This window comes from Perissodus microlepis, chromosome 1 (genome assembly GCF_051167445.1).
Source record: "Perissodus microlepis isolate ML-2025 ecotype Zambia chromosome 1, ASM5116744v1, whole genome shotgun sequence".
In the NCBI taxonomy this organism is placed as follows: Eukaryota; Metazoa; Chordata; class Actinopteri; order Cichliformes; family Cichlidae; genus Perissodus; species Perissodus microlepis.
In genome coordinates, this window is record NC_140461.1 from 21,629,930 (window position 1) to 21,644,947 (window position 15,018).

Consider the following 15,018-nt stretch of genomic DNA (forward strand, 5'->3'; position numbering starts at 1 on the left):
GTACTGAGACACTGAAGAAGTGGATGGAAGAGGCAGCTGAAGTCATGAAATACACCCTAACTTGTTATTTTCAAAATTCAACTACATAATTTCTGTGAAAAAACCTCTTATGTTTGTGTGTTCTTCTCTGTGTTAAAGGGCTTAAAGAACCAGGTCCAGGTGAAAATGAACATTGTCAGCTGCCCTCCTGTTACTACAGTCCTCATTAAGAGACCAGATCTAAAGTATCAGCTGGGCTTCAGTGTTCAGAATGGCATTGTATGTATAATTTAATAGAGCTGTAAGTGGGTGGCTCTGATACTATTAGTTATTAGTTATTATTAGTTAATTAGTTAAATGATCAGGGGGTAGAACGAAATACCTTTATAATGAGCTAATTTTCTTCTTTGTTGTTGTTGTTTGTCTTTCCTCCAGATATGCAGTCTGATGCGAGGAGGCATTGCTGAGCGAGGTGGGGTCCGGGTAGGTCACAGGATCATAGAGATCAATGGTCAGAGTGTGGTGGCCACAGCACACGAGAAGATTGTCCAGGCTCTCTCGAACTCTGTTGGCGAGGTGAAACTGATGCACACAAACATTTCACAAAAAACCATCTACAAAGAAAGCCATAATTTTCAGACACAAACATTTGCAAATCCAGTGCAAATACTGTGATGGTTTCAGTACAACTACCGTTTTTTACTTTTGGCTGAATATAAATGATGGATTTCGTTATTGTGGCTTCACACACTCGTTGTCTGAAACCAGACATCACGAGCTAGGAGTGGATCAGACTGACAGTCACTTACAGGGTACTGCTGTATCTAGTTTATTATAGATGGGAGCATAATTTACCAAATAAAAATCACATGAAATAAAGTTGTTAAGACTATAAACTCATCAGGATTAAATTCAGTACAGTTTAAAATGTTTAAAAGGTTGTTTTCTCATAGGGATGAGTCACCTGTTATTGGCCATCAAAGGAAATAACTGCTGATGGTGCAAAGTAGGTGAATCCTGAATTAAATGCTTGCCCTCTTTGAGACCAAGTATTGAAGCAGCTAACAATAAGAACAAATTTATGCTGATTGACATATGACAGTGGGGTTACAGAGGCAGCCAGAGCCTGGAATGGTTGCTAGCCACCGACTATCAGCTACAAAGTGATGTGTGATGAATGTCTTCCTGTGTGAACGCTCCTTTATACACTGGTTTCACCATCCTGCATCCATCTATGCTGTCATGGTCACTAAATTGAATCATCTGTAAAAATAATGCACAGCAATGATTGTTGGTAAATAATCGCAACAATTACTGCTCTAAAGCAGGCATGTCAACTCAAATTACATAATGGGCCACATGCTTGATCTTAACTGGGTCACACTAGTGAAATTCCCCTTTCTGTCAGTGAAAAGTAGTTTAATTACACATTTAATCCTTGAGATATCTTAATATAACAAAATCAAGTGTGAATTTAACATTAGGTCTCGGTTTTTCTGCATGATATAGAAATCCTGCTGTAGAATGAAAGAAATCTGTCAGCATTACTCTTTGAGCTTAAATTATAAGAAAAAGAAATTGTTGAATTAGAGAAAAGGTTCTGGTGTCTCATTGACTGTCCAGAAATTTGCTTTTTTTTACTATGTACTTGTAGTGAAAAACTACAAACTTTTCTGTCATTTAATTACTTATCTGTTGCGTAATTCGTTGGTGAAGCCATTGGGGACGTCTTTGTCAGAAGGAAAAGTTCTTAAAATATGGGTAAAAGTCATGCACATTTCCAGCGCCATCCACTGGGTCAGATTGGAATTGTTGCCAGGCTGACTCTGGCACCTGGGCTTTATGTTTGGCACATCTGCTGTGAAGAAAATAACTTTTACATGTGTCTTTAACCCTTTAGACCTCTACATCATCACTGTGGTTTTTCTGACCAGAATAAACAAACCGTGAGCGATAAATTGCACAAAAATGCCGTATATAGCAAAAATGATACAAATGAAAATGAATATATGCTAATTTATATTTCATTTATCTTTCAGAATTTGTCAGAAGGTTCAATAAACTGTCCAGTTTCAAAACTTTACAATTTTCTGACAATTATTTCATGGTTCAGGCTTTACAGGGTTAATTTTGACAGATGACATACTTTTAACAGAAAGCCTGCAGTATAAGCAAACAGTGCCGTTGATGTAATTCTTACATTGCTAGGAAAAATCGTAAACACGGAGTAACCTCGGATGAGTGAAGTGTAAGAGCAGAACTAGATCACTGTCAGAGCCAAATAAGTCACACTGCTTAAAAAAAATACCCAACTGAAATACACGGTAGATGGAAGTGTCGGTTCACTTATTCACTACTTAGTGTTCAGGCACTTCGATGTGGGAGACCATAAATTGTGTTAGTACAGTACAGTAAAATATTCTGCTCAGATCATTACTTTTATACAGTTGAGAACCCTTTAAATTGTCTTTTTTTTAACTGTGTCCTTATTGCCTGGTGACATTTTTCAGTGAGTGTCCATCGATTTCATTTGAATTTTATGTTGTATTTACAAGAAGAAAAAACCGTCTTATTCTTTAGTTTTCAGCTGATGGTCCATTTCACAGAACCCCTGGTGTTTTCTCTCTCCGTCAGATTCACATGAAGACCATGCCGGCAGCCATGTTCAGGCTTCTAACGGGACAGGAGACCCCCATGTACATATAAAGAACAGCCAAGAACCGCCCCACGGGACAGGCAGTCAGCTGCGGTGGGTTATCATACAAACAAACCTGACTGGTTACGGGGTGGAGGATTACTCCTCCCTGTCCTTTCAATTCTCTCTTCTTTTTCTTTTCTTCGTCTTTGGGCTGATGACTCCAACTCCTCATCATCTCTCTAGTCTGTGCTTAACATGCAACAGCCATTATATTGATACTGGATGCCTAATCCACTCGACCAGCTGAAGAGACAGAGTGTATGTGTTTGTGTGTGGATGTGCGTGGATACTGTTTGCTATTTATTTGTCCTGTCTGTGTGGACTTACCGAACGAATACGTCACAGTTTATTTTTTTATATTCATGTAATGCAATATGATACTTCTACTCTACTTTCTTGTATATTTCCATTTTCATTTCTGTTAATTTATTCTCATGTAAATACATATTTTGCTAATATTGTGAGTGCAGACGGGGGGGCAGCGCTGTATTGTAAATATTTACTGAATCTTGCCATCGAACTGAGGCCACGATGATGGCAAAGACACAACTTAATGCCGGATATCATCAAAAGGGGAACGAGTTACGTGTCTGAAATGTTGGGTTTAGATGTGCTAAGTGAATAAAATAACGTACACGTGACTCAAGCCAATTCTTGGAGCAGGGGTGTACGGGAGAAACGCCATATCCTTTTACTTTACGACATTTTAAGGCAATACACGAGTTCAACTTCTGAATGGCAAGTTTTTTCTAAATCAAACATTCACATTTAAATAATATTAACATGCATCAGTTATGCTTTGGATATCAAGTCACAGGTATGAAAAGTTTCTTTTGTGTGCTTCTCTGCTGTGTGTTCATCTCTAGTGTTCTGACTGAAACTCATGCATACTTTGAGTGGACTGTGAATGTAACTTTGTTGTGTGAGCTGTCTCATTGCCATACGCAGTATTAGAATGTCTGTACATAAATAAAAAACTTGTCTAGTATTGTGCTCATGTTAAAAAATAAAATAACAAAAAAACCCAAAACCTCACAGGTTTAAGTCACCGCAAACGTCCTCCCAGCTATATGTTGCCCTTCATTCTTGAGAGGGAAAGAGAGAACTGTGAATCACACACTGTGACAGACAAAAAAAAGCCTTACTGGGGAGTAATGGCTTTCCAATGCATTGTAGTAAATTTTAACCGTAAGAACATTATCTGTGTGCATGCCTCGTAAAGTAGAATCATGTCATTGTGACAGGATAATAAAATATGAGCTAAACCTGGCTGTGATTTATTTTTTTAAACTGCAAATGCTTTAAATTACTCCACAAAGACTTAACTGCCTGAAATCTTCATGATTCTTCATGAAGGTTCAACGAGGAACTGCAAACAATCCTTAGAGATTTTGGTCTATATTGACTTGATAGTATCACAGTTGCTGCTGCAGATTTGTGAATCTCCCAATGCACCACATCCCAAAGGTGCTCTGCTGGACTGAGATACGGTGGGGTGAAAAAGTATTTGCCCCCTTTATGATTACCTACTTTTTTCCTACTTCAATGTTTCAGATCATCAAACTAATTTAAGCATTGGACAAAGATAACACAAGAAAATATAAAATGCAGTTTAGGTGTTTATTATTAAGGAGGGGAAAACAATCCAAACCTACATGGCCCTGTATGTAAAAAGTGGTTGCCCCACCCGCTCCATTATAACATAAATTAATTGTGGTATATCACATCTTTGGAAAGCTGAGTTCAACTTCTCTAGTCACACCCAAGCCTGATTACTGCCACACCTGTTCTCAATCAAGAAAAATAGGACCTGCCAGACATAATGGAGTATCCAAGGAAATTCAGAAATGATGAAACAAATGAGAAACAAAGTCACTGAGATCTCTCAAGTCTGCAAAAGGTTATAAAATCATTTCTAAAGCTGTGGGACTCCAGCAAACCACAGTGAGAGCCATTATCCACAAGTGGCGAAAACATGGAACACTGGTGGACCTTCCCAGGAGTGGCCAGCTGACCAAAATTACCCGATTCTTCCAAGAGGTCACAAAAGACCCCAGAACAACATCCAAAGAACTGCAGGCCTCACTTGCTTCAGTTAAAGTCAATGTTCAGGACTCCACCATAAGAAAGAGACTGGGCAAAAATGGCCTGCATGGCAGACTCAAGACTAAAACCACTGCTGAGCAAAAGGAACATTTTTGCCAGGAAACATTTTTATTATCCCCAAGACTTCTGAGAAAATATTCTGTGGACTGACGAGACCAAAGTTGAACTTTTGGGATAGTGTGTGTCCCATTACATGTGGTATAAAAGTAACACAGCCTTGCAGAAAAGGCATATCATACCAACAGTAAAATATGATAGTTTGATGGTCTGGGGCTGTTTTGCTGTCTCAGAACCTGGAAGACTTGTGTAGTAAATGGAAGCATGAATTCTGCGGTCTGCCAAAACAGCCTGAAGGAGAATATCTGGCCGTCTGTTCATGACCTCAAGCTGAAGTGCGCTTGGGTTGTGCAGCAGGACAATGATCACAAATACACCAGCAAGTCTACCTCTGAATGACTTAAGAAAAACAAAACGAAGACTTTGGAGTGGCCTGGTCAAAGTCCTGACCTGATCTGATTGAGATGCTGTGGTATAACCTTAATAAGGTGGTTCATGCTCAAAAACCCTCCAATGTGGCTTGGAAAGAAAGCAACTGGACTTGAAGACGTTTCACCTCTCATCCAAGAGGCTTCTTCAGTTCTAAAATCAGTGGTGGAGTTTTATCTGGGACTTTCAATCGTTTAGTTTTAGAACTGGAGAATCCTCTTGGATGATTAAAATAAAATAAATCAGGCTAAATTGAAGTGTTTATGATGCAAGTTGAAATTTTGATTGGCTGCTTTAGTCAGAAGTAAAAACAACTTAATATCTCTGGTAAAAGAATTGTTACTTATACAGCACATTTCACACACACACAGACACACAAAGATGACACTCAGGGGCAACTCAAGGTTCAGCATCTTGCCAAAAGATACTTGGGAACATGGTCTGTAGAAGCCGGGGAATGCTCTACCAACCTACTGAACAGTAGATGACCCGTTCTACCACAGCCATCACATGAGATGATTACTATGACTAAATAATGAAATTACTATAGACGCTTCAGGTAAGACTGATTCTGATTTGATTAACATCTCTCAATTGAGCAGTGAACAGTAAAACATCTCTTGCTGTTATATATTATGTAGTGTGAAATTTCAATGCAGCTGTTTTGACTCGTCAAAAACTACAAATGAGGTCATTCAGCAGGGATACAGGATACCCAAGCATTATCCAAACAGAATAGAGGGAGCCTTAATTATCAGTTTTACTTGTGTTTTTCCAAGGCGCATAGGATTATAATTCAGCCTGTGTGTGATGAAGGGCACTTGCTATGTGAGTTTCATAATAGGTATTCATTCGAAAGCAAGGCTGCAGTGTTTTCTTCTTTTGATTGCCTAAAACTGTCAGTGTAGAAAATACATTAAAAAGCAGCTTTGCAAAGGCATTTCTTTCAATGGTCTCTCGTGCACATAGAATTAGTCTCAGATTGAGACCAAGCATAAAACAAAAAAAATGGTTTACCATCAAATATCAGAGCCATGATAGAGGTGACCAATTAGCTGTTAGAACCTCATTTACAGCCATGCAAAAGAGGAATATTGCATAGCATGATGCAGGATGCTTACTTGCTTCTCAACAAATACTTTACTGAACATTGTTTGCTATTATTTAATTACATGCATGTTTTTGCATAAGGCAGCTTTGTGTAATTATAAGTGTTCCGAGTATTCATCACCTTATTGGGGGACAGGAGTTTATAAGTATATGAAGTCAGTATTACTGCTTCAGAGGAACCGTGTGCTATAAAACTCAGCTAGTTTGTCCATACTGTGCATGACTCATTCTGGTGGCACTAGTCTCCAAACAACCCACTGCATGAAGAAAACAGCAGCTCCAGAGGAGAAAGAACTGTGAGGCTGCTCCCGATTTGGATAAACACACTGTAGCATAGTATTTCAAGAGTAAACTCCATTTGGCAGGTTTCTTTGCTCAGTTCCAGTTTTCTGCACAGCTGAGTACATTGATTTCCTGCACACCCACTATAAAAACAGCACACTACAATTAACACATTGTAAGCTCCAGTACGACTGACATCGATTCAACTTTGAAGTTCTTATGCCCCCTAGTGTTGACATTTGTAAATGCAGAACCTACAAATGTACTCTACTTTAGAAATACAAACTTCAATAATTCAAGATTTGTTTTTATTATTACAATATTTAAATTAATCCTTAACTTACAGATACCAGAAAATTGCACATTACATACAGTCATACAAGCATTATGTTTTAGTATTAGAATCATTAGGCACTATGAAATCCTTTAATCGTACCATTTAATAATTCTAATTACATGTGTGCCCTGCAAGCAGTGCAGCAGTCACTTCTTTCACAGTGTGGTCAAGTTAAGGGATTGTTTTGAACTAGCTCTGTTATCTTTGTTCAGGTCAATGTCCAGTTTGTGCTAGTCATGCAGAGTTGATCCGTTCAGGGGTTTTGGTCATTTTTGTCACACTTCAACATAACCTTTATTCCAAGACCCTGACGTGTGGTCTCAAAGGCTTGGACTGCCTGCTCCAGAGGGAAACGATGGGTCACAAGGGGCTTGACATTCACTTTACCTGACGCCAACATGGCAATCGCTATTGGCCAGCTGCAACACAAACAATTGTTTAAGTGCAATAATTACTTTAACTTAGGCCAAAGAGTTAAAGTCCACACATTACTGCTTTTAAAATTGATGGGACCTAACTGTTAACATCTGCTTGTAGATGAAAAAGTATATATCTATATGGGCGTTAGCTTACGTATTGCAGTAGCGGAAAACTCCTCTGATGTCTACTTCTCTTACAGCAGCATTGATCAGAGGAACTGTAGCCAGCTCTGAGCCAAGCCCCACCAGCACCACGACACCTCCTGAACGGGTTGCCTGATAAAGGGGAAGAAGAAAAACAAAACAATGTGATTATTTTATGAGTCGGCAGAGACTGAACCCTGTTTATGTTGGGACAGATACAGATAAGATGGTGTCCCGTTTTAGTTGGTGCCGTTTTTACCATTTCACAGTGTTTAACCTTGCATCATATCTCATGAGCTCATCAGCTATTATGCAACTAAAAACTTTTGCCAACAACTATAGCAATCAAAAGGACATGTCACTGCTGAGTTGAAGTACAAAAGCTGCATGAAACTTTGAAATATTCAACTAAATTAAAGAACTATACTTAATGTGTGAAGAAATGAGCTTTAGATCCCACCACTGATGGCAGGCAAGAGAACTTCAAGTTTCGACATCTCATGCAATAATGTAATGCAGATTTTAAATTCTTACTCGCTCATCTATTACTTGCATGGAACAGTTTCAGAAATGTGACTACAACTTTTGACTTTACTGGGCCACATACATAGATGGCAGTTTGGATGCAGCTCTCAACACCAGTGCATTCAATGGTAATGTGAGGCTGTGCCCCCAACATTTCCTCTACACTCTTTGCCAGCTGCTGGGCTCCATCTCCTCTCTTCACAGTCAGCAGGAAGTCTGCACCCAGGTCTTTGGCCATCAACAGACGCTCCTCAGACAGATCTGAACACAGCAAAGGATGGTAACCAGAGTTAAGCTGAATTATCAGAATGAATACTTCTGTTAAGATGAGTGCTTAAAATGACAAATTGTGTTACCAGATATGACGACCTGCGAGGCCCCCGTTGCCTTGGCTGCAAGCAGACAGACCAACCCGATAGGTCCTGTGTAAAGAGGGGAAGCATGCACAAATACTCCAAGTGAACATGTGTTACACAAATGTACATTTAAAAAGAAGGTTCAAGACTGCATCACGTATTACTGACAACAGAGTGCTTAAATGAACTTGTTTCCAGAGGGGGAGGGGGGGGGGGGGGGGTTAAACATTAAGGAGATTTACCTGCATGCATCCCCACATCACTCTAGTTTTGTTAAGTCAGTAGGACTCACGTTTTAGTTGACACCCACCGTGTGCCAGAGATTCCTTACTTGCATGAGCATCTTACTCAAATACCCTAGTTCTCATCTTGTTTATGGAATATTACTAGCAGTTTCGATGACTTTTGTCTAATTTTTACCTGCACCACAGACAAACACAGTGCTACCAAGGGTCACTCCAGCCCTTCGGCAGGCATGGATTCCCACAGACAAAGGCTCAATGAGCGCTCCCTCCTCAAATGTGACATTATCAGGCAACCTGAACAGTTTTTGAAGAGGGAAACAAGGAAAGAATTTATGCATGTTAGCCAACAGACAGATGAGGCAGCTTCGCAATTGATGGCGCAATCTTGGAAAAACACCGGTACTTGTAACAGAAGTTGGCACTGTGCGTGTAATAGCGACAGAGGTTTCCATCGTCAGGGGGTGTGGCACAGAAGAAGATAGTGGGAGATAAATTATAGCGTCCAGTTTTGAAGAACTCGTCCATCTCACGGGGCACACCAGGCTCAATAGCCACTCTGTCACCTAGAGAAAATAAAAGTACAAATTAAAGCAGATCGTTTCATCTGTGCAGCTATCACCACATAGCTGAGTGAAAACTAGCATAAGGTAGAAGGATTCCATAGCTTGAACCTTAATCTAAATTCAGTTTGTGTGATGGGTAAATTTAGAATAAGTTTCTTCAGTTCAAACTTTAGGAGACACTGGCTTTGGTGCACAGCTCAGAGTTACGTACTATATTTGCACTTACCCACTTTAAGGTGCTTGACCTCTGAGCCAACCTTCGCCACTCTCCCCGAGGCCTCGTGCCCCAGCACCATGGGTTTTTTGAGCACAAAGTCCCCTATCCGGCCATTCTGCCAATAGTGCACATCCGAGCCACAGATTCCCACAGAGTGCATCTGTAGCAAAACCTCTGAGTACAAAAGGCAAACCAGGAACGCAGTTAGGACACAGCTGCACTCCCAGACTGGTCTGAGTAGAGATCATGCAATTTTCTACATTTTAAGCTGCTTGCTTCAACACCACACTAATGAAAAAAGGCAATGCCCATGTGTTTTAAGTCAAACGCTAAGAAATGAATGGCATAATTAAAATATAATGACCAATAACTCTATTCATTGAAAAAGCATTTAACATAGCAATAACAGCTTGTTTGGACGTTTGGGTTTGTTTGCTCTTTGATGACGTATATAATATAAGTTGCACTTGAGTGCAGTACTATACCATTAGGTCCTGGTTCCGGGATAGGGCGATTTTCCTGTGACAAACGACGAAAATGCAAAAACGTTGCAGCCAATTGAAGTCACACAGCGTGTAAATGAACGTGAATATGTAACGTCACAGCACAGTTTCATACCAGCCGCAGGTCTTCTTTAGCGTGCAGCACCAGGGACAGATTGTCTTGCGCCATGACAGAGAGAAATGCTGGGCTTACAACGACGTGAAGTCAACAGAAAGCACGGCAAAGTGCAAACAGACAGACCGGCCAGGCCGTGTCGAGTTCCCCTCAGCTTCAAAGTACTCAAAGCAATGGCAGGGCACTCCTTCCTAAACAAACCCCGTGATTGGCTTAAAACGCTGCGGAGCAGTCCACTTTGTAGGGGTGGACGCTGCGACGCAAAAACATAAAACTGCACAAGTGTGACACCAAAACTACTCTTTGTCCCTCGAGTAAAGATATAAACTATATTTTTATTAATCGCAAATTGATATTAAATCTTCATCATTGATATGGAGCGATTTAATAAGCAAAATTGTTTTTAAATTGCCGTGGTGCTACTTGAGTCAAATAAGAGCGTCCATTTGAAAAGGGGAGGGAGTAAAAAGGTAAAACTGAGTGGATCGTTAACCAATCCGCGGTACAGAGGTCAGGTAGTAACTAAAGTTTAGATCAGATTTACTTATTTCAGGTCGATAATGAATAATTATATGTATATTTATTCAGACACTAAATCAAGAGGTGATAAGAGGAGGTAATGCTCAGAAAATGTGAAAAGACAAACAAACAAACAACTGGCTCCACAGGTGGGACGCGAGCACTGTGCAGTATAAATAAAAGTCAAAGCAATTCATTTTCAAATAAAAGAGAAAAGAGTCAATCTATTTTAGCTTAAGAGTAGGTCGCATAAAATTATATACGGCTATGTAATTATCAGGAAAACACAACACAGCACAATGTGACGAGGTAAAGAAGCAGTTCTGATGTAATGGAGTCAGAAATGCTTAAGAAACGTCTAAACATAAATACAGGTTCAAGAGGGGAAACAAATTCCATTGGGGTTGGGTTGTGATGAGCATCCAACATAAAAATCTGCCCAATCAAACACGGGAAATCATGCAATGTAGCAACTCTTGTGGATATGGGAGCAGGCATTAAGTTTAAGTGCTTTATTGCATGTTGTGTTTTTAAGATAAACAGGAAATATAAATAGAATCTGGAGATGAAACGTGAAATCCAGTAGTTGGTTTCTGTAAGGGTACAAGTTCTTTGTGGGATGGGAATCTGCAGTGCTTTCCAGCAGGCTTGGAGACTAGTACCATCACCCAAGCCAAGCAGGTAGCTGGAGTAATGCTGTTAACAGCTGAAAAAGAAGAGGGACCCCAGCTGGCCAGTGGGTTCAAAACAGAAGGTGTGTTTTTGTGATGTGACAGTGCTAACCACTGCCCCGCTGCACCACCCTCACAGTTTCCAAATTTGCAATTTGGATTCTTGTAACTATGCCTCAGTCACGCAGATAGGTGTAATACACGTAAATGTTGTACGTCAACAGCCTAAACAGATGCAGAAGAAATAGTAGCAATATTTTTGTTATTCTCAAGGTGCCCCTTGTTAGGTGGCTACACTGAAGAGAAAACCTTGTCTACTTATCTTATCTTTTTGTTATTCATTAATTTCTTGATTGCTATCAGGGGGATGCAGGCTGTCCCAGAGCAAAAGTCTGAGGTGCACACTGGATGGATCAAAAGTCTTTGTACTCGTGGGAGCTCAGTGAAAACTCTGCAGGTAGATTTTTTTATGAATTTAGTAAACCTCCTGTAAACTAGAAGACTATTAGCTGGTGGCACACCCATCTCTCACCCTCACTAGAGTCAATCCAGGTCGCTGTATTTGTCATGGAAGTTAGCAAAGTTAAAGCATATTCAATGAGCACATAAATTTAATTCCTGTCTCAAACTTTGATTTGTGGATTTAAATAGACAGAAAAAAAGTTTATAATTTTAAGTGTGGAGCCACTAATATGAGCCTCCTTTCAGCAATGGTTTCATCAGGCAACAATGAAAACTAGGGACAATGTCAGAGGGATAACATAAATAAAAGGTCACAGGACAACCAGCATTGTGTGGCAAATCACCATCATTTATGATATGAAAGTCAAAAGCTAGTGGCACACAGAACTGTAACAAGAGTACAATAAAATCACAAAATGACATCAGCAGTAGCTATAACATACTGATTACTAATAAATCAGTGCAGGAAGGCAATGTAAACATAATAAACAAACATAATAACTCATCTTGTAAAAACTGCTGGTTTTCTCTAACTATTTGCTTGCTTATGAGTGTGGCAAACAGCAGAGTGTTTTACATCTGAAGCATCGGAAACACCCGCAATAGAAATCGCACAGGTCACCCGAGTATTTCTGCAGCTTGTCCATGCTGACGTACCCTGCAAGGAGTAAGAAGAAAATAATAATGTGTAGCACACAAATGTCTTCTGCCTTTTACTGTCATCTATTATTACACTACACCTTTGATACAGGTCAATAATAAACTGTGAAAAGAACAGTAACTAACAATTCTTCACCTGTAATCATGCTTTTAACTGGATATTTTTGCATATGACCACAAAGTGGTGTTTCATTTTCTGATGAGTCGGCGTCAGATAGTCCAGAACTGCCAACAGAGTGATGGAGGCTTTATTAGTTTATTAGTCAGTCTAAATTTTTTAAAATCAGAATCACAATATTTATAGTTGCAAGTCCACATACTACCTTATGCTGATTTCTTCTTCACTGAACTCATCATCTGTTGGGCAATTAAAGCTTTTCAGGGAGTGCTGTAAAACAGGAGTTACTCTAATTAAGTTTATTTTAAATCCCATTACATGTAACACAAAACACAGCAAGTTCCTGAGCAATGTGCCGCGATGCAAGTTCAATTAATCCAATTCAGGGTAAGTGGAAGAAAATGGATGGATGAATGAATATTCTTTATAATAAATAGCCTAGCAGACATCTACAAACATTTGTGAAAGAAAGGGTCGTTCTCAGGAGCTCAGTAAATTCCAGCGTGGTTCTGTGATAGGATGCCACCTCCGCAACAAGTTCAGTCGTGAAATTTACTCGCTATTAAAAGGGGACATGAAATGCTACACACATAAAAGCTCATTTACATTGCGGAGCCCTCCTCTCAAAAACTGACATACATGTAACTCTGTCTGTGGATTTAAGAAATAAGTGCTTAAAGTTAAAGTTTTAAAAGCATGTTTAGCATCATCTTCTGTCCAGCTGTTGGCCGTAATGTTCAGGTTTGTAAAGCACTTTATAAATGAAAACAGTGTGGAGGAGAATTTGTTTGAGTCACCAGACCGGCATCTATGTCAGTTTTTGAGAGCAGGGCTCAATGGTGTAAATTACCCTTTATGTGTGTAGCATTTCATGTCCCCTTTAAATATTCCACAAACAGCTGTTAGTGGAATTATAACAAAGTGTAAGTAAATGCGAACAACAGCAACTCAGCCACAAACAGTGTATACTGGTTTATCACAAAGGGAGTGTGGCATGTTTCTGTATAACTGCACGACCAACAGAGGACTTGTTTGGCTAACTGTTTCAGCATCTCACACACATTAGTGTGGAAACAAGAATTACAGGCGTAACCTGTGTGCAGCTTATCTTGCTGCTGTCCGTACCTCATCCGCTGACTGCTCATTACACTCCCAAATCAGCTGCCCAAACACTTTTCTCACCTCTGAAATGATACATAAATGAGAAGCTGTTTCCATCGTCATGGCAGGTTGACATTTTTTGAGCTGGACCACTCAGAAAGTGACAGTTCTTGTAAATGTTTTCAGGAACCTGAGGAAAAACTATCTTTTTTTTTTTTTAAATGAAGAGGCAAAAATCTAAAGAAGTGGCTTATGTAGAAAATAATTCAGGGTTTTTCCTTCATTTCAAAAAGAGGTTGTGGTCCTCCCGCACAAATAAATGACCAGGATTGTAATATATAATATTTTTTTAACACTTTTTTAGTTAATTTATCCACTCATATAATATATTTTTATTTATCAAATGTCCAGAAAAAGCAGTGAACAAACTTTAAGTAGGTTAAATCAATATCTGTCAACATCTCTTTGTTATTTCCTATTATCTCTGTATGCCTCAGTCTTATCTACCAAGGACTTAGTATTGTTTAATCACAAATTAATAGGCGTAAATTGATCCTTACCATCTTGTACGGAGGCTGGAGGCAGCACATACTGACCAATGCTCAAAGACTTCACACTCTGCCTCTTTTCACAGGCGGACAGAAACAAGCTGTGAAATACTGTCAGCTTGTTCCAGAGGTAATCCTTGCTCTCAAAGATCCTGAAAAACAGTATTTACATGTTAAGCTTTAAAGGGATTGTGGAAAAAATGCCTTACAAACACAAATGCTCCGGAGGATGATAAATGTAAAGCTTTTCAGCTCAGCATGCTAACCTAAGAGTATCAGGGCATGTAGCATCTTCACTGAAAAGGTAATCCGCTGTCCTCCAATGAGCAATGGAGCCCCCCTCTGAAGCTAAGAGATAAAAAGCGATCAGAACAAGCTAACAAAGGTGTTTCTATAAATGCCAGAGCACAGTACTGTGAAAAACACTTCCTCCAACCCTCAATTCTTGATATTCTGCTAGCAAAATGGTACAGTGATTTATTGAAAGGTACAAACATACACTACAATACAGTATGTAAGGCAAAAATTGGGCTTCAACTAAAGAAATGCAGATTTATTATTATTTTTAAATATATATTTGAATAATTAAACAGGTCAGTGTTTGGGTCGGTCAGGTAGAAAGAGTGGACTTGAAAGACCTTCAGAAAGATTGGAGAACTATTACTTAGACTACTTTAAAAAATGCACAGAAAGTCTGGCTTCTTTGAAGCAAAAAATAAAGACATTAGTGGTACCTCAAGACTTGTGCACAATACTAGAGGTCCCTTTAAATCAAGACTTTGTTAAATTACTTTAAACTTACCTTATGACAGCAGCAGCATCTTTAAGATAATTCTATAAACTTTCTTTGGTTG

At 39.3% G+C, this 15,018-nt stretch overlaps 3 protein-coding genes across 9 annotated transcripts in view; 1 reads left to right on the plus strand and 2 right to left on the minus strand.

The window, feature by feature from the left end:
* The window catches only part of apba2b (amyloid beta (A4) precursor protein-binding, family A, member 2b), a 71,217-nt gene extending 67,271 nt beyond the window's left edge, over window positions 1–3,946 (plus strand). For all 3 annotated transcript variants that reach the window (XM_084935297.1, XM_084935317.1, XM_084935307.1), the window contains 3 exons: window positions 139–258; window positions 415–555; window positions 2,614–3,946. In XM_084935297.1, coding sequence (XP_084791423.1) covers window positions 139–258; window positions 415–555; window positions 2,614–2,685 — 333 coding nt within the window. In that variant the 3' untranslated portion in view covers window positions 2,686–3,946. The remainder of the gene's footprint in view (window positions 1–138; window positions 259–414; window positions 556–2,613) is intronic.
* A 3,001-nt stretch (window positions 3,947–6,947) lies between these two features.
* Window positions 6,948–10,301, minus strand: sord (sorbitol dehydrogenase). The gene is made up of 9 exons (XM_084935362.1): window positions 10,086–10,301; window positions 9,953–9,986; window positions 9,477–9,641; window positions 9,091–9,250; window positions 8,863–8,981; window positions 8,443–8,508; window positions 8,169–8,347; window positions 7,572–7,693; window positions 6,948–7,417 (listed from the first exon to the last, which is right to left on the minus strand). The coding sequence occupies exons 1-9, from the start codon at window positions 10,137–10,139 to the stop codon at window positions 7,252–7,254; spliced, it is 1,065 nt and encodes a 354-aa protein (XP_084791488.1). The 5' UTR covers window positions 10,140–10,301; the 3' UTR covers window positions 6,948–7,251.
* A 1,764-nt stretch (window positions 10,302–12,065) lies between these two features.
* Window positions 12,066–15,018, minus strand: part of terb2 (telomere repeat binding bouquet formation protein 2) — a 30,145-nt gene continuing 27,192 nt past the window's right edge. For 4 of the 5 annotated variants that reach the window (XM_084935384.1, XM_084935402.1, XM_084935393.1 and 1 more), the window contains 6 exons: window positions 14,431–14,512; window positions 14,177–14,316; window positions 13,641–13,699; window positions 12,721–12,785; window positions 12,534–12,643; window positions 12,066–12,395 (listed from right to left, as the gene is read on the minus strand). In XM_084935384.1, the coding sequence (XP_084791510.1) occupies window positions 12,283–12,395; window positions 12,534–12,643; window positions 12,721–12,785; window positions 13,641–13,699; window positions 14,177–14,316; window positions 14,431–14,512 (569 nt within the window). In that variant the 3' untranslated portion in view covers window positions 12,066–12,282. The remainder of the gene's footprint in view (window positions 12,396–12,533; window positions 12,644–12,720; window positions 12,786–13,640; window positions 13,700–14,176; window positions 14,317–14,430; window positions 14,513–15,018) is intronic. The other variant, XM_084935411.1, reaches the window with a different exon arrangement.

Bases quoted from the DNA above. Each gene is read 5' to 3' on its own strand.
- sord (XM_084935362.1), bottom strand. From the start codon at position 10,139: ATGGCGCAAGACAATCTGTCCCTGGTGCTGCACGCTAAAGAAGACCTG. The intron at 8,982-9,090 runs GTACCGGTGTTT...AAAACTGTTCAG, and splicing joins AGTGCCAACTTCTGTTACAA to GTTGCCTGATAATGTCACAT. The intron at 7,418-7,571 runs GTAAGCTAACGC...TTTGTGTTGCAG, and splicing joins GTTTTCCGCTACTGCAATAC to CTGGCCAATAGCGATTGCCA.